This window comes from Natrix helvetica (genome assembly GCF_964273705.1).
Source record: "Natrix helvetica genome assembly, chromosome: 4".
NCBI classification, from domain to species: Eukaryota; Metazoa; Chordata; class Lepidosauria; order Squamata; family Natricidae; genus Natrix; species Natrix helvetica.
In genome coordinates this window covers 166,227,040-166,245,043 of record NC_138550.1, presented here as the reverse complement: position 1 = coordinate 166,245,043, position 18,004 = coordinate 166,227,040, and the positions used below count along the sequence as shown (strand labels likewise).

General features: G+C 38.6%; 1 protein-coding gene across 2 annotated transcripts in view; it reads left to right on the top strand.

Moving 5' to 3' along the window:
- TRAPPC9 (trafficking protein particle complex subunit 9) overlaps positions 1-18,004 on the top strand; it is a 361,114-nt gene that overhangs the window by 10,580 nt on the left and 332,530 nt on the right. The window contains exons 1-5 of one of the 2 annotated variants that reach the window (XM_081951045.1): positions 1,812-1,923; positions 2,193-2,793; positions 14,802-14,947; positions 15,912-16,040; positions 17,850-17,876. In XM_081951045.1, the coding sequence (XP_081807171.1) occupies positions 2,210-2,793; positions 14,802-14,947; positions 15,912-16,040; positions 17,850-17,876 (886 nt within the window). In that variant the 5' untranslated portion in view covers positions 1,812-1,923; positions 2,193-2,209. Of the gene's footprint in view, positions 1-1,811; positions 1,924-2,192; positions 2,794-14,801; positions 14,948-15,911; positions 16,041-17,849; positions 17,877-18,004 lie in introns of those variants that run through there. The other variant, XM_081951044.1, reaches the window with a different exon arrangement.

Genomic DNA, 18,004 nt, shown 5'->3' with positions numbered 1-18,004 from the left:
ATCACACTTCCCAGGAGGGGATTGAAAGTCTTTTAGAAAGCTGACAATCATTTAAATATCAAAGGGAGAATCGGGGAGGGTTCACATCTCACCGCACTGCAGCTGTAGTCTTCAAATTGTCAAGATCATCCAGCTGCCTCGACACGAAAGTGCGCGGGAGCATGAAAGCTCCGTCGCGCACCCCCTTTAGCTTCTCGGCTCCTGGGGCAATGCCAGGAGCTCCCCTGCGGCCGCTGCCGATCCAGGGGACCCCCAGCGAGCAGCCCATAAGGCAGGGCGCTCCTTCAAGGCACCCTGTGCCCCCCCCCAGCCGAGGGGAGCCCACCAAGAAAGCGCAGGGTGGACAAACAAGTCCGTCGCTCTCAACAACCGGAAGCAGAATGGTCTTATTTTCTTTTGACCACTGAAAGTAGCGCTTGGCCTTATTTTTGGGGAGGTCATATTATTTTTGAGGTGCAGGAGGCAGCAAGCGTGGTCACCTCATGGCTGCTGCTGTGTTGCAATATTTTCGGGGAGGGCTTATTTTAGCACATGTGCTCAAAAGCCTGATTGGGCTTATTACTGGGGAAGTCTCATTTTCAGGGAAACAGCGTAGATGCTTCATTTTAGTCATGCTTTGATTTTTTTATTGAAAAAATAATAATTTGTAGGTAGGGCTGTACTCGTGCAGTAACATGCATTGACTCATCTTCCCTGCTAACTAAAATACGATTGGCTGATTTGTTGGTCTGTGTTATGTGAATCCAGTCAATGAACTTGTTTGGTATTTGTTTCAAAACCAGGCAATTCATTTAATCCACCAGTCATGATTTAGTGCTGTGTGGATCAGCCGTTATACATTGCCATTCCAGTTGTGCTGTTTCATCTGCTAGTCACTTTTTTGAATAGTCCATATTCTGCAGCTTAAAGGGTGTGTTATATTTCATCCATTTTATCAGCTGTTAGTGTAAATATGGAAGCTTAGATTTACCATCACATGGCATGTTACTAATGTAAATATTTATGATATATTCCAGACTCATAAAATCCTATCTCACAAGAGAGATACACTTTCAAAGCTTGGATTTCGCCACATTTATTTATTATATTTGTTTGCCACCCATCTCACCACGTAGTGAGATATTAAGTTAATATCTGAATGAGAGAGAATTCCTAGTACTTCCAGTGAGTAAACCAAAGCTCAATTTGCTTGTTGCAAGCTTTGGTATACATTATTCTTTTTAATTGCCTACATACAACATAATGGAGTGATGTCCATCCATTGTATTTCACCTGATCAGTTTTAAGAGGTATGGGATTAAAAAGTGACAGTACAGATCTATGTCCTCTATGGATGATCCAGGAATGTCTTTTGGTCCCAGTCCCATTTGAACAGTGTTCTTGTTATGGAGCCTTTGGTTCTGCGATGGGGTGAAATTGCTGAAAATAAGAGAATATTCTTGGATTGGTACTAACAAATGGTCAAGCTGTTATAGCAATAGCACTTAGACTTATATACCACTTTATAGTTCTTTACAGCCCTCTCTGAGTAGTTTACAGAGTCAGCATATTGCCCCCAACAATCTGGATCCTCATTTTACCGACCTCGGAAAGATGGAAGGCTGAGTCAACCTTGAGCTCCTTCAGGATTGAACTCCAGGCTGTGGGCAGAGTTAGTCTGCAGTACTGCCTTCTAACCACTGGACCACCATGGTTGTTATGAGATTAGCTATCTTTGGATTTAGGATACTGAGTTCAGTTTATCCTTATAAGATATTTTGTTGTGTTTTTCTTTCCTACCCACGATTCTTGTGTTGGCTTTCAGATTGGCTTGTTTAGAGTAACTTCATGGATCTTTCTTTGAAGTAACTCAACTTTATGCTCAGCTCAGAGGAGTCTTTTGCCAAGTTTGCAGTCTTTCTGCTGAAGAGCAAAAGTATTTCAGTAAATAATGCCAATATAACACAATAAAGTAAGAGCTTAGTTAACCGTGATGCATCCTCTCCTTTTCTATTCCAATGAGACTAAGACTCAAATGCTGCCTACCGCTTAAGAAGATTTGAGATTTTTATGATTTTATGTAATAGGTCTAATATTTCAGAAAGGCATCACTCGTAAAATGAATACTACTTAAGTAGAGAAATGCTGCACATTTCCCCTTCTGTGTTTTATTAAGTTTCATTCCGTCTGTGGTTTTTTTATGTTTGCATTAGCGTTCCTAAATTGCAAAATGAGCGTCCCGGATTACATGCAGTGTGCAGAAGACCATCAAACTTTACTAGTTGTGGTCCAGCCAGATGGGATTGTTCCCGAAGAGAGCTTTTTTAAGATCTACAAACGAATTTCAACAGTGAGTCAGATCAATGTCCGTGACTCTCAACGAGTTCTTTATATCCGCTACAGACATCATTACCCACCAGAAAACAACGAATGGGGAGATTTTCAGACGCATCGCAAAGTTGTGGGATTAATAACCATCACGGATTGTTCCTCTGGCAAAGACTGGCCTCAAACTTTTGAAAAATTCCACCTTCAAAAAGAGATTTATGGCTCAACCCTTTATGATTCCCGGCTGTTTGTCTTTGGACTTCAGGGAGAAATCGCAGAGCAAACACGTACGGATGTGGCATTTTATCCTAGCTATGATGAATGTGAAAATGTGGAAAAGAGAATAGAAGACTTCATTGAGTCTCTCTTCATTGTATTGGAGTCCAAGCGCCTTGACAGAGCTATCGATAAATCTGGAGATAAGATCCCACTTCTGTGTGTTCCTTTCGAAAAGAAAGATTTTGTTGGCCTGGATACAGATAGTAGGTAAGTAGATTCACTTTATATGCAGATCTTCTAAAAATGTTTGCCCCCAGGTATGGAGATGAGAAAAGACTATTCCTGAAAGAAATGGTGTAATTAAAAAAAAAAAAGAATTTGTAACATTCATATGCTACCAGTAATTAATTAAATTTTGTCCAACGTTTTTTGTGTGTTCATTATCAGATTACATTTATTTACATTTATATTCCGCTGCAATCATCCACCCTTGGCAATCTACATGATATAGCGAAGTGAAAACATGAATCATAAAACCCCAAACTGAAAGCACATTGTAGCCAAAATAAAATACCTAATAATAAACAAGACAAAAAAAATGGATAAATGATGATGTACTGATTGGGACATGGTAGCTCAGTAGCTAAGATGCTGAGCTTGTCAATCAGAAGGTTGGCAATTCAGTGGTTCGAATCCCTAGTGCCGCGTAACGGAGTGAGCTCCCGTTACTTGTCCCAGCTTCTGCCAACCTAGCAGTTTGAAAGCACTTAAAAATGCAAGTAGAAAAATAGGAACCTCCTTTGGTGGAAAGTAACAGCGTTCCATGTTCCTTTGGCGTTTAGTCCTGCCGGCCACATGACCACGGAGACGTCTTCGGACAGCGCTGGCTCTTCGTCTTTGAAATGGAGATGAGCACTGTCCCCTAGAGTCGGAAACGACTAGCACATATGTGCAAGGGGAACCTTTACCTTTACTGATGGAATATTTGTAGCTTAGGGTCAAACTATGGGGTCCTTGGGGCTCTTTGAGGTTGGTTTTTTTTTCTTGCAGACATTTCATTACTCAACTAGGTAACATTATCAGTGCTGCTGGTTTCTGATGGAAAGAATATATGTAGTTAATGTTGAACTGTGGAGTCCTTGATGCCCTCTGAGCTTGGTGATTTATTTATTTCTTAAGTTTATATGCCATCCATCTCAGTATCGTGTGACACTCAGCAAGCCCTTGTTTGCCTGCCGGCTTCATCACCCCACAGGCACTGATGACGTTACCTTTCTAGGTAATGAAATGTCAGCAAGTAATGTTGGTAAGCAAACCACAAAGTTCAGATAATGTCAAAGACTATTTTTAACATCTTTCTGAAAACAAAAGGAGGAGGCTATTGTGGGAGACTATTCCAGTGGTCTCTGGAACAGCACCTTCGGACTTCAGCTCCATCTTTTGGGAAATGTGAGAAAATACAAATAATGCCCAACTCTAATTGAAACAGGGAGTCTTTCAGGGACCCAGGTGCCAAGCCAAAAAACCCCCCACAACTTTCTGGATGAAAACCTGCATTTTAAAAACCAATGCAGGGGGCTGAGAATAGATGAACCTGGCATAAGATGCCAGTATGCAAGTAGGCCACTGTATTCTGGATCCCAGTTATAGTTTGTGAAGCAATCTTGTGCAGAATCATTGTAGTATTCTGATCAGGTGATACGAATTACCTTTACCAGTCCACTTTTGCTGTAGTAGGCAAAGCTGGGCACAGGCCTTTCTGGCCACACCTTCCTCCCACTGCTGGATCAGGAGCCACGAGTCCAGAGGGACTCCCAAATAAATATGAATGGATTATAAAGCTTTTCAGGCAATTTGGCTGCTTCGATAATGATTCTACAAATTCTTGGTAAAGCAATTTGTCTTTTTATGAAACGTATTACTTAGGAAGCACATTTGAACTTGGTGGATGCCTTCTTTTCACCATTTGTTTTTACTGTCAGGTTTCTAAGTAATACATCCATAGTAATCAATACTACACCGAAGTGGTCAAAATGGCCTCAGTCAGGCCAGCTTCTGGGATGACATTTACATTGGTTTTTAAATTGTTTTAATTTTTACCTGTTGTGAATTGCCCAGAGTTGCTTAGATGAGATGATTAGCCATACAAATTAAAATCATTATTGTCTTATGAAAGAATTGAGAGACCCAACCGAATATCTTGTTGTGTCATACGAGAATTGGAGGACAAGAGAAGGAACACTCAATTTGAACACAGATTTCGGGGCCATGATTCTTAATTCTGCTTGTGAGGAACTTTGTTAAAGTCTTTTGAAAGTTCAGCTATATGATGTCTTAGTAGATCACACTATACATCTGTTTTATGATTTATTTTAAAGTAATTCCAAACATTATGAGAGAAAAAAGACTTGCTTGAAGAAAACTCTAGCAGCATAAACACATTCTTTTTGCTAGGCAACCTGTTCCCCCAATATGTACTTTCTTTTGTGACTAGATTAACATCTCAAAAACTCATCTCTTTTCATTTACAGTACAATTTAATTCGTGCTTGTTTGCCTAGAAGTGATTCTTATTATCATCAACATGGAATAATTTAAGTAAAGCAATTTAAATTATTTCAGTGAGCAAAAAAAGAAAATTATTTAAGTAATTTAAGTAATTTATAGCTTTTGAATGAGGATATAAATTTTTAGTTGGAGAATCACGTAAAATTAATATGCTTAAAATCAGATTATTTAATGCTCTTACTCAGCAATTCAAAGCTCGTTCAAAATTATTTTATGTGCAGTGGCTGATTCATATATATTGGAAATACATTTCCCTGTTAGTAGGAGAAAGTAGCTATAATTATTTTGTATTAGAATATTGATACTGAATTATACATATTATGGTGATACATGCAGAAAATAAAGCTACCCAACTCCAAAAGTAAGGATATTTTTTTGATTGGAATCTGTGAAATATATGGAAATTATTCCCATATTATCAAGGATTTGCAGTCTGTATAATTGAATGCTTTATATAAGTAAGATGAGAAGCATCCTTTGGTAAATCTATATCATTAAATGTGATTAAAATGCTAGGTGTACAAGTGAGTATTAAATCTACAGTTTGCAATGACCTAGGTCAGTCGTAATGTTATGCCATAATATAATTTGGCATTTTCTAATGTGCTTTCCCATCCTCTCTATCTTGGTTACCTTGATTGGTTTCTTTCTTCTTTGATTGGTTACCCATTACACTAAGGTAAAAATAAATTATATTATTTTGAGCATTAAATATCATTCATATCATGAATATATTTTTTCCTGCACCAAAGGATATTATGGAAGTGTTCTGTGTTTGCCTAAATTTAGTAGTCTTGTATAGATTCAATTTGTTTCTATTTACTACATTGCTATACAACAAGGAGCAAGCGGCTTTTGAGAGCTTATTCTAAAGACCGAATGCTTGCTTAACTATATGGAGTGGATCTAACCCCTGAGAAAAGTTGGATCTGAGACTGTTGTGGAAGAGATAAATAATAGTATTTATGTGCATAGCTATAGTAGCTATAGCTATGCGCAACAATGCGTTCTTTTTACCTCCGTGTGTAACACTGGATAAATTGTCTGTTTTGATCCAAGAAGTTAATAGGCTTTAAGAGACTGTATTTCTATGCAGAGTTTCCTTTTAAAATATTTGCAATTTTAACAGTTCTCTTCAGTAAGTGTGAACATTGTGCATGTGCCAGTCTATTTATCTATTAGATCTGAATTTTAAATTTGAGAACAACACAGTATACACATGGTAGTAAATGTAGTAAATAAATGTACACATGGGAGTAAAGCAGTAGTTCTCTAAAGCAGTTTTGTCTTCTCTCAGCATCCTGCAGTTTCCCTCTGTGTTTGGTTTAAAATGTTGCTGATAGTAGTTGTGTGCTCGCTGTATGCTTCTAAGTAGTTTTATCCTTTTGAATCCAGAACCCTAGTGTTTATGCTTGCAGTTCTTGCTTAGAAACTCAGAATTTGAAGCTGAGTCCAACTCTACAGAAATTCTGAAATGCATGCTTTCTGATCAATGCTCTTTTCTTTCTCACTTCAAAGGTATGTTCCTATTGATGATACTGCCCCGAACACAAACAACAATAAAATAGTTCTATGAGGATTTCACACTAAGTCTCACCTCTCCGACAGTATTATTCCATACTTTAGAATTAACTTTTTGAAATCAGTGGGGATTTTGAGAGCAGTGTTACGATGTGATTGATATTGGTGCGTGCTTCATTTTTAATGCATTTCTGGGCCTCCCACTGTCCATGGTGCTGAAGTAGAAAAATCTTCAACGTGCCACTTTTTCATTTCTGTTGAGACCGCTTGCACATTTTGAATGTACTCTATTTTCATTCATAGATAAATCATCCTAGACAATTGTACAAGGTTGCTTCCAGAATAGATTAAATGACCTAGCCATAGAATATGGACTAGATCTAAGTCTAGATGGGAGATCCCACAAAGCATTGTGGGGAATATCTAAGGAGATTCTCCAGTCATCTAGATCATGGTTGTCCCAAAGGTACTTTTTCAAAAGGCAACTGGACTTTCTGTTTTTCCCTTGAAGAAGTTCTGAACTGAACTGAAAAAGATAGAATAGAATAGAACAACAGAACAGAGTTGGAAGAGACTTTGGAGGTCTTCTAGTCTAACCCCCTGCTCAGGCAGGAAACTCTATACCATTTCAGACTAATAGTTATCCAACCTCTTCTTAAAAACTTCCAGTGTTGGAGAATTCACAACTTCTGGAGCCAAGTTATGCCACTGGTTAATTGTTCTAACCATCAGGAAATTTCTCCTTAGTTCTAGGTTGCTTCTCTCCTTGATTAATTTCCACCCATTGCTTCTTGTACTGTCCTCAGGTGCTTTGGAGAATAGCTTGACTCCCTCTTCTTTGTGGCAACCCCTGAGATATCGGAACACTGCTATCATGTCACCCAGTCCTTCTTTTATTGGATGAGAAGCTAAATGTCTTGAAGGAAAAACAAAGTCTAGTTGCCTTTTGAAAAAGCACCTTTGAGATTGTGCTAAGTTCCTTTGGGGCTTCCAGATACAGGCAGACAGGCAGGTACTGGCCAATCACCAGGCATCGTGGTAGTAGATAAGGACCAGAAGACAGTGGCAGTGATAGAGGTAGCAGTAGTGACAGCAGAATCAGGAAGAAGGAGTATGAGAAGCTGGAGGAATACCAGGGCCTGAGGAAGAACAAGAGCAGATGTGAAAAGTCAAGGCCAAAGTGGTTCCAATGATGGTAGGAGCATTTTGGGCATTGCCTCCCAGGGAGGGAGAAAGAGTGACTCCAACAGATCCCAGAAACGATACCAGAGCTATCTGTCCAGAAGAGGCCAAGTAGGAACAGCTAAGATACTATGCAAAACCCTCAAACCCTCAAACTCTCAGGTCTGAGAATCTGAAATGGAAGAAGACACATAGCACCTGTAAGAGTGAGAAGGGCATTATTTTTTATCTATCTATTGTAAGATGTTATACTAATCACTAATATTGTTGGAAACATGTGACACAGCACCAATCATTGCTTTCAACTTTCCACATCATGATCAAAAATAATCGAACAACACATCTGAGACATGATTTAATACAATATGTTACCAACTAAGCATTGTTAGATCTGTCTATATGTGGCTATTCAATTTTTTTCTATTCCTGTATGTCTCTAATTTTGTTTTGTTCCTTCCTTCCTTGTTTCTTGTTTTTTTTCCTCTCATACTGCCCTGTGAGTGTGTTTTTGGGTCTCAAAAGGTAGGCCTTCGATCACTTTGGTATTGTTTAAAACTAGCTAGTTTTTGTTTGCTGCCTTCTTATTTTGCCATCGCTGAGTAATGTAATGTTGCATTTGTGTGTCTTTCTACAATATGGCAATTTTGTTTACACGACAACTGATTGCTGCTGCCTGAATTCCCATTGTGGTTTTCATTCTTTTGGCGTTTGGCAACTGTTTTTTGACAGTACTTTTCTTCACTTATTTGCCTTGTTGAGTTGGAGATTAGAATGTAGTAAAGCAATGTATATTTTGATACTTGTTGGTTTTTCATTTATTTTGTTTCCCGTTTTCAAATTTTACAACAAATTTAAGTTTCGGCTTGTTCACTTTCAAACTGAAAAGTTTACTTCGGCTTTAGAATAAATGTTGCTGGCTTTCAGAAGCCTGAGCAACGTTACAGCTGTCAGTCATTTAGCTAAGCATGTTATCTTACCTTGAATTTAGTGGGCATTTGTTTTGTAATTTTTGACATACAGATCTTCACTAATTCATTTTTGCATGCATTTTTTTCTTCGTGAATCTTTGAAGATGTGGTGACGTTTAATGACTTCCTAATTATTGAATTTAATACTTATCGCTCATTCCAGTTGAGGAATGATTGATACATATTAAAAAAATCTTGTAAAAGATCACTTCAGTACATTAAGGAAATGGCTGCATTTGACTTTGTGTTTATACTTCTATGTATGGAGAACAATTTCATATCCCTTGCAGGGTACAAAATGCATCATCATACTTGGCTGCTTCAGATGTAATGCCAAACAACGAGAGTTAATCTCAGGCTTGTATTTGCCTTCATCTTCAATTCTACTGATTTTTTTTTCACGGTAAGCTTGTGTATAGCAAGCTACTAACTGTGTCAGTAATGCAGAGAGTCAATAACTCACAGCCGATTCAGAAGCTTGGCTTTTCATACATAGAAGATGAAGCATCAGATAAAATCACGCCCCTGAATATTGGTTTGTCTAGAGGTTCAGGCACTGAACCTCTAGACAAGGAAGAAAGAGCTGTTCACAGGATTGGCTTTGCATGTATTCAGGATGTATACTTTCATGAATAGTGGTAGATAAGTTCTGAGTAAATCCCTGTTACTGATTGGATATTTTCTTTTGACCTGCATTTCTTAGAACTTGGGATTTTTGGCTTCTCTTTTCACATCTGGGTAAAAGGCAAATTGTTCAAAATAATTCAAGTCTGTGCTTTCTGAATCTTTGTCTTCAATTTATTGGGTTTCTGTGCTGGGGTGAGCAGGCATCCTTATCCCATTTTTGTTTAGAGCAAGCATAACACATAATTTTCTTGAAAAACACTGGAAATTGTGACCAAAATTTGGTTTCTAATTCTGCCTTGACATGGAAGGAGAGCCATGTTGCTGTAGTGGTTAAGATGCTGGCCCAGAAACTATTGAGTTCTATCCCCGATTTAAGCATGAAAATTGGATGGGTGATTTTGAGTTAATCCCTCTCTTTCAGTCCTACTCACATCAAAGAGTTGTTGTGGGGAAAATACAAAGAGAAAAGAGTATTATATACATTCGCTGCCTTGAATTAGTTATAAAATAATAAACGCAGGAGAAAAAAATCGAATAAGTAAATCAAAGAAGAAACGTGTGTAAGTGTAAGTTTCAGACTCGTATAATTGCCAACTACTGTTTTGTCATCTGGACCCAGCTGATTTCTTCTCATGGCATGTTTTTCTAGTTCTGTGTTTATTCTGCCTTGATCAAGAATTGGTTCACCCTACGTGCTTTTTATGTATCCTCGAGTCTCTCCTCCTGTTCATCAATTTCTCTTTAGCCTGTTTAGGTAACTATTTAGTGCAGGGGTCGGCAACCTTAAACGCCCAAAGAGCCACAAAGGTCCTAACCAGAAGCCCCCCTCAATTCTGGAGCCAGCCGGAAGTCCGGCTCCCCCAACATAGAGTCTTCTCCTAGCAGGGCGTCCTTTTTCCACTACCTGCCCTAACTGAAAGCCCTATCAATTTTGGAGCTGACTGGAAAATCCGCCCCTTGCACAACAGTCTCCTCTTGGTGCTCTGTGCTTCCCCGCCCCAACCGGAAGCTGCTCTCAAAATTGTGGCGCCCACTGGCGACAGGCAGCCACAGCAGAGGGATGAAAGAGCCACATGCGGCTCCAGAGCCACGGGTTGCCGACCCCTGATTTAGTGCTTATTCAGATAAAATCCTTTTTTTTTGGTTGCAATCCACACTTTTTGGCATTGGTTTTTATTATATTATTATAATTATATAATATAATATTTTTAAGCCATCCTTTAGCTAGGGTGGTCCATATCAAAAAAGTATATGTGTTTGTGTGTAGATTTATTTGTTCACCTTAAATTTTACATTTAAGGGGAGTTGCTTGATCAATGTGCCATCATGTCATTTTCGATTCCTAGAGACCATGTGGATAGAGCTATCCCTAACTTTTCTAGTTTCTTGGTGCACTCATCACGACTGTAACTCAGTCCCTCCACCTTCCTGCTGGTCGGAATAACAAAACTATCAGGTTAATAAGGAAAGAGGGAAAATCGGATATTAAATTCCAGTTCTCATTCTAGATGGGTATCTTCTGGCTGAAAAAAATGAGATAACAGCAACAGCAAAGTTGAAAAGAAACACTACTGGGAAAGATTCTGCTACCCATAGCACGTCTTTTAGCTGAGCAGATGGAATCTCAACTCAGCATTTACACTCAGCTGTAAATAAAGCGTTTTAAGAAAGTCTCTAGTGCAATTTGATTCATTCAGGCTTACCTCTGCTTTTTTAATTAAGATTTACTTTATATATTATCTGGTGGTAACCAGATCTCTGTACTTAATTTCTGTCTGAAAGGCTTGGAGTTGTAAAATAATCAGATTTGCCAAGGACACTGTTAATGGAGCTTTATAACTGCAGGACTGAAAAGGATACCATTTTCTTTCTTTGAGCAGCACAAAGTTATAATAATATACCACTGACAGGAAGAATTTGCTGACCCGACTTAATTCATGAAGGTTTTTAGTGGAAGCATTCCTTACTGTAGTTACCTTCTTAACCGATTATAATGCATGCACATTCATTTTTTTCTTTTAGTTCAACATTCCATTAAGAGAGGACTAAGAATGACAGTGAGAACAGAGCTATTAAGACAAGAAATGAAAGGAAGCTTCTGAAGCAATATATATTTAATCAAACCGACCATTGGATAAGAGTTTGTCTGTTTTGACTAGTGAAAGATCTGCAAGGATTCAAGAGTTCTTTCCCAGATCTTTTCATCTGCTTTCACCTGAAGATACTGGGAATTTGAACTTAAGATAATAAAGATGAAAATGTGTCTTAAGACTAATTTAAAATACATCCCTATCTTTCTTTTGCTAGTAAAAAATAATCTACCCAAAACCTATTTAGCATTTTAAAACATACAGCATTTCTTACTGCTGAACACGGTAGGCAAGCTGATGAATTATGAGTATACGCTAATTTAAAAAATGAAACTCTGTGTTGTGTCTTGTACTATTGTATATTGGTTTTTGTAAAAGGCAAGTGTGTCCAGCATGATTGCCTTTGTAAACTAAAAGGAGATAGAAACGTTTGCTTTATATTTATTTTGAATATGTAAGAAGCCATACCAAATCTAGATTATGTAAAAATTATGTTACATTATGTTGTGTTATGTTAAGTTATTGTTCCTTTGTGTCATAATTATCTATATGTTTATCAATAAATAGTTATACCTATAGACTACTAAAACTCTACTAAAACTATAGACTTCCTATAAACTTTAGCTAAGCAAAATAGTATATCATAGGACAAAATTTGCAGAATGCATCTAAAATTCAGGACCCACGATTCCGTGGGATTGAAATTTGGCAAATTCTATAAAAATGTATGACATAAGCCTTATCATAAAGCAGTTTATGACATGAAAAGTGTCATAAACCTTTCCTGTGCTAATGTCACACTGTGCTATACACTTCAACGTGGGCACAGTTTATGGCATAATACAGAATGTCATAAACGTTTCCTGTGCTGATGTATGTTTGTGCTATACACTTCAACGTGGGTTAAACACTTTATGGCATAATACAAAATGTCATAAACATTTCCTGTGCTGATATTTCATTGTGCTAGTTCAACATGGGCTATTTTCAAGACAGATACATCTCTGAACGTATCACAACTTTTCCAGGGAACATAGTACAAACCGTAGAAGTTCTGTCATTGTTGAACACCTTGAGGAATCTGGTAAAGAAATATTTCTGAAAGAAAGACCCAGTGACTCACATATGTCTCAAAGCTGCCTGTGATAAATATAATTGATCCATTTGGTGTACAGTATTTATTTTATTCTATTCATATACTTGTTCTGGCTTCCCAAGGGCATGAAGCAAACTCCTTGTCCCGACAAAAAAAAAAACCCTTTTATTAATTGACTGTGAATTCTGCTCATTCACATCCAGCAAAGTCTTTCAAGGGAAGATTTACAGTCATAGACCTTATCTGGCTTGGAGAGCTGACAGGCTGATATCTGCAAGGAGTCTCAGAGAATCACGAGCCAATTAAGAGAACTAATTGTGTCCTGCAAACTCCACTCCCCCTTCGCTCCTCTTTTATTTCCTCTGGGAGGGGCCATTCATCGTCCACCGATGGCCTTACTCCCAAGTCATCCCCTGTTCCTTAGCTGTTCCTTTTGTCTGGCAACTCTGCTCATGCGCACACTGGGAACAGGCTCCAGCTGTTCCTCTGCCTCACTGATGTCTGACTCTGAAGGTATCTGATAACTGGCATACTGCTCTGGCCCCCTCTCTGCCTCCGACACAGAGTCCTTTTCAGAACCTTCCCCAAACTCCGGGACTGGCCCATGCTCCTCCCCAACCCCCTCACTGTCCGAATCTGCTGCCAGCTCTTCTGGCCGCTGGCGGGCCACAACAGTGCTAGATAATAGAAAGAAGGACTAGGGGAGACATGATAGCAGTGTTCCAATATCTCAGGGGTTGCCACAAAGAAGAGGGAGTCAAACTATTTTCCAAGGCACCTGAGGGTAGAACAAGAAGCAATGGGTGGAAACTAATCAAGGAGAGAAGCAACTTAGAACTGAGGAGAAACTTCCTGACAGTTAGAACAATGAATCAGTGGAGCAGCTTGCCTCCAGAAGTTGTGAATGCCCCAACACTGGAAGTTTTTAAGAAGATGTTGGATAACCATTTGTCTGAAACGGTATAGGGTTTCCTGCCTAGGCAGGGGGTTGGACTAGAAGACCTCCAAGGTCCCTTCCAACTCTGCTATTGTATTGTATTGTATAAATGCAATAAAACTGCAATGTTATTGTATGAGTTTAGGTATAGTTATAGTTACTTTTCTCTCACATTTTTGCAATATTTCAGTCTTAGTGATCCTTCCCCCCCCCAACCCTTCAGAACCTGTAATATGAATTATCAATAGAAGTTGGTAATAAAACTGAAATTTCAAACAGGACAATCATTCTGGTGAGAGGAAATCGACTGTGCCATAAAATGTGTAATGAACCTATTCATAAAGATAATTAGCTTTTTAGAAAATAATTTTTCTCATTTATAGGCAAATAACACCGTCAAGTTCATAGAAATCATCTTGCCATTTTAAAATGCTATTTTCTCTTATATAATCTGAAGATGTGGAATTAAGTTTTAGTTCATAATCGAATGATACTACTTCATATAAATCATTTAAATCAGTGCATGAAAGATGCTGTCTTAAGTACGACATGTCATTGGCCACTCTCAAAAGGTTGCAACCATTAAACTATTTTGCCCTTGGAAGGTGTAATAAAAAAAAATCAGTATGGAACATCTACCTGCTACTAAGCTTGCAATTCATATTGAGTCCATCCTAAATTATTTTAAGCATTGATCTTTCGAGTTTTCAGATGATACTTCTGCTTCCCAAACTTATTATTGCTTGATGAGCTAATAAAAAGAAGTTCACCCCATTCCATGGCTAAAAAGGTGCATGTTGAACTTTTAGACAAATGTGCTGAGAAAACCCTTGATAGTATTCCGCGTATATGTCGCAGGTTTATTTCCAAGAATACGCCGCCTTATTTTCTGGATTTGAATATCTTTGTTTATATAGCATCCTCTATAATAGGGGTCCCCAATCCCCAGGCCACAGACCATGCCGGAACCAGGGCGCACAGCTGGAAGTCAGCATCAGGCTAGTGAAAATGCACATATGCGGGATCTAGGTTGTGTGCTCCCCTCTTCCTGGTCCGTGGAAAAATTGTCTTCTACAAAACCAGTCCCTAGTGCTAAGAAGGTTGGGACTACTGCCCTATAGTGACTATTCTGATAGCTGGGAATAGACTTCTTAGCTCTTGGTGAGGACCATCGATTGCTTGTCAATAAAATGCAAACTTAAGGAGAAGACTAAAACAAAAAAAGACACTGTCTTTTGGAACAACACAGTTGAACTAATTCTGCACTTTTTGTTTTTTGTATCCCAGACATTATAAAAAGCGATGTCAGGGTCGAATGCGGAAACATGTTGGGGACCTTTGCCTACAAGCTGGGATGTTGCAAGATTCCCTTGTTCACTATCATATGGCTGTAGAACTTCTCCGTTCCGTAAATGACTTTTTGTGGCTTGGAGGTAAGGACAATGACGTTAGAGAGAAATCAAAATTGTATTTAAAAGGCTCTGGGGCATGACCTCTTAAGATATTATCACGTTATTTGATTCCTATATTTTATTGGAAGATGGTTTTGGATTAAAAGTCTACATTATTAGCCACCCAGAGTTGCTGCATTAGTGATATGGGTGGCATAGACATTTAATAAACAAAATAAATTATTAATAAACAAAAAAACAACAACAACAATAGGTCATAATAAAATAAATATGGCTGTAAAATTCACAGTAATTTGTGACTCTCTTTACAATCCTCAAGGCATGTCACAACCTTTGAGCCCCCCTAATGTTTAGAAATGGAAAGTTGAAAAGTTTGACAGGCCTCACCTCAGGGAATGCGGACCATTCCAGACAATAGTAGAAAGCACCCTCTGTTTCCTTGAACAGACTTTAGCTGAGTGGCTAAGATGCTGAGCTAGTCGATCAGCAGTTTGAATATATTCCTATATATTGCTTCCATTCCCCACTATTCTGCCAGAGCTGAAGAAGCTTCTTGGATGAGAAGCGAAACATCTTCAAAAAGAAAAAAAAGGCCAGCTGCCTTCTGAAGAAGCACCTTTGGGACAACCGTGACTTGCATGACTGAGAATCTGTACAGATGTTAATGTGAAAGCAAAACTTTGTCCACATTATTTTACATATTCACTGTAAAAAAAAGTGATTTCCTCTGTTTTTGGCCAGACGATTAGCTCTTTTCTGAGCATAGATAATTGCCATGCCCACCTTCCTATAGGAGAAAAGCCGAATATTAGGATTCTTTGTAAATGTTTTTACCATTCTTTGTACCTGGACCACTTCCGTGCCTTTTTATATACCTTGTATTTAACGTACTGTATTAGATGTATTACTGTATTAAAGGAAATGTATTTATTACACGTATAGGCTGTGATAAAACTGCCATTAAAAAAGCTGTTTTCATCTATAGCTGCTCTTGAAGGATTATGTTCAGCCTCCGTCATCTCTCACTATCCCGGAGGCACTGGAGGTAAAATTGTCTCTCGCAGGGCGCAAGGAGGTTCATTTTCTGCAGAGGCAGGTAACAGGCATAGACCTGGTAAGCAAAAGCTTGTGTAGTTGTTTTTTAAATTGTGATGACCTGTTTTTTATGTCTACCACCTGAAAATAAGATAGAGTTTGGCGTTATTTTTGGGGAGGTCTTATTATTTTTGAGGTGCAAGAGGCGGTGAGTGTGGTCACCTCATGGCTGCTGTTGGGTTGCAATATTTTTGGGGAGGGCTTATTTTTGGGGAAGGGCTTATTTTAGCGCATGCACTCAAAAGCCCAATTGGACTTATTATCCGGGGAGGTCTTATTTTGAGGGAAACAGGTTAGTATATATGCAGGTTAAATATTTTGCACAAGTTTGCAAGGGTTTATTTTGCTTTGAATCTCCGTTCAAAGGATGCCCATGCTTCATGTAAAATTTTATTTTAGCCTTACGTAATTCTACGGCTTCCCAATTCTCCGCAGCACAAAGTTTTGTCTGCATATAAAAGTTAAGAGTTTTAGTGTTATTTTTTTAATGTGGAAAAATATATCATCCGCAGGAGAAAAATAGCACTAATCTTGCAGAAAGATAGCTTTACTGCACATGTCACTGACTGACTGCGAAGCTTACAAATTTGCTAGTTTTATTTGGGAGCAGAATTGAAGTAAAAATTAGAAGGTGAAGAGAGGTGCGATGCTGGAGGAGAAGAGATGCTGGATTTTAGACTTGAGACTAAAGAGGTTTTGCTGAATCGGAAGTGTTGATATTAGTAGCAGTGTCAGGAATCCTCTACTGGTGGTGGTTGTACGATAACACTTCTAAATTTTTTTTAAAAAAGTGTTTTAGAAAGAATGCACAGGTAGTTCTTGGCTTGAGACTGCAATTTGGACTAGGATTTAAATTATACTTCGAGGAACCCATGTGACTGGACCTGATTTTATGATAGTTTTTGTGGCAGTTGTTAACTGAATCACATGGTCATAAGTCCAAATCCGTTCTCCTGAAGGGGTTTTTTTTTGGTAGAAAAAACGTTGCAAATCACTGCCGCGTGATTCCGGGACTTTGCAACCAGTCCTAAATGTGGGTTGGTTGCCAAACATCCAAAACGTGGTCATGTGACTGTAAGCGGGCAGGGTGACCTTTTATGATGGCAATGTTTTATGGGTCATAAGACACCCTTTTCGAGGCTGTTGTAACTTCCAATGATAATTAAATGACTGGTTGTAAGTCAAAGATTGAGGGACCGTGGTGGCTCAGTAGCTAAGACGCTGAGCTTGTTGATCAGAAAGGCCAGCAGTTCGGCGGTTTGAATCCCTAGTGCTGCGTAACGGAATGAGCTCCCGTTATTTGTCCCAGCTTCTGCCAACCTAATAGTTCAAAAGCACATAAAAATGCAAGTAGAAAAATAGGGACCACCTTTGGTGGGAAGGTAACAGCGTTTTGTGCGCCTTTGGCGTTTAGTCACACCAGCCACATGACCACAGAGATGTCTTCGGACAGCGCTGGCTCTTCGGCTTTGAAACTGAGATGAGTACCACCCCCTAGAGTCGGGAACGACTAGCACATATGTGCAAGGAGAACCTTTACTTAAATCAAAGATTACTTATATTAAGAATAATACTGTAGTGATTAAGATGCTGGGCTGGCATTGAGGAAATTCAGGTTCAACTTTACCCTGAGTTTTGGAAATAGATTCTCTCAATCAAATCAAATTGAAAAGGCTGTTGTGGGGAAAAACTGAAAGAGAGAGCATTATGTATATCAACTTAAACTTCAGAAATGTAACTAAAATAAAATGATAAAATAAAATATTTGGCAATGTTTTGTTTAGGCAGTGCAGAAGGTTAATGCTGTTATTTTGATTTTTCCGCCTAGGTGCACAAGAAGTTCTTATTGATCCAGGTATATTGACTTTTTAATTATGTTTTATCAGCCAAATGTTTTATTAGTAGTTTTCCACTGGTTTAGAAGTTTCACTTCTGTGTTTTAAAACAAAAAAATACACCACACTGATGACTAGAATCTGCGGA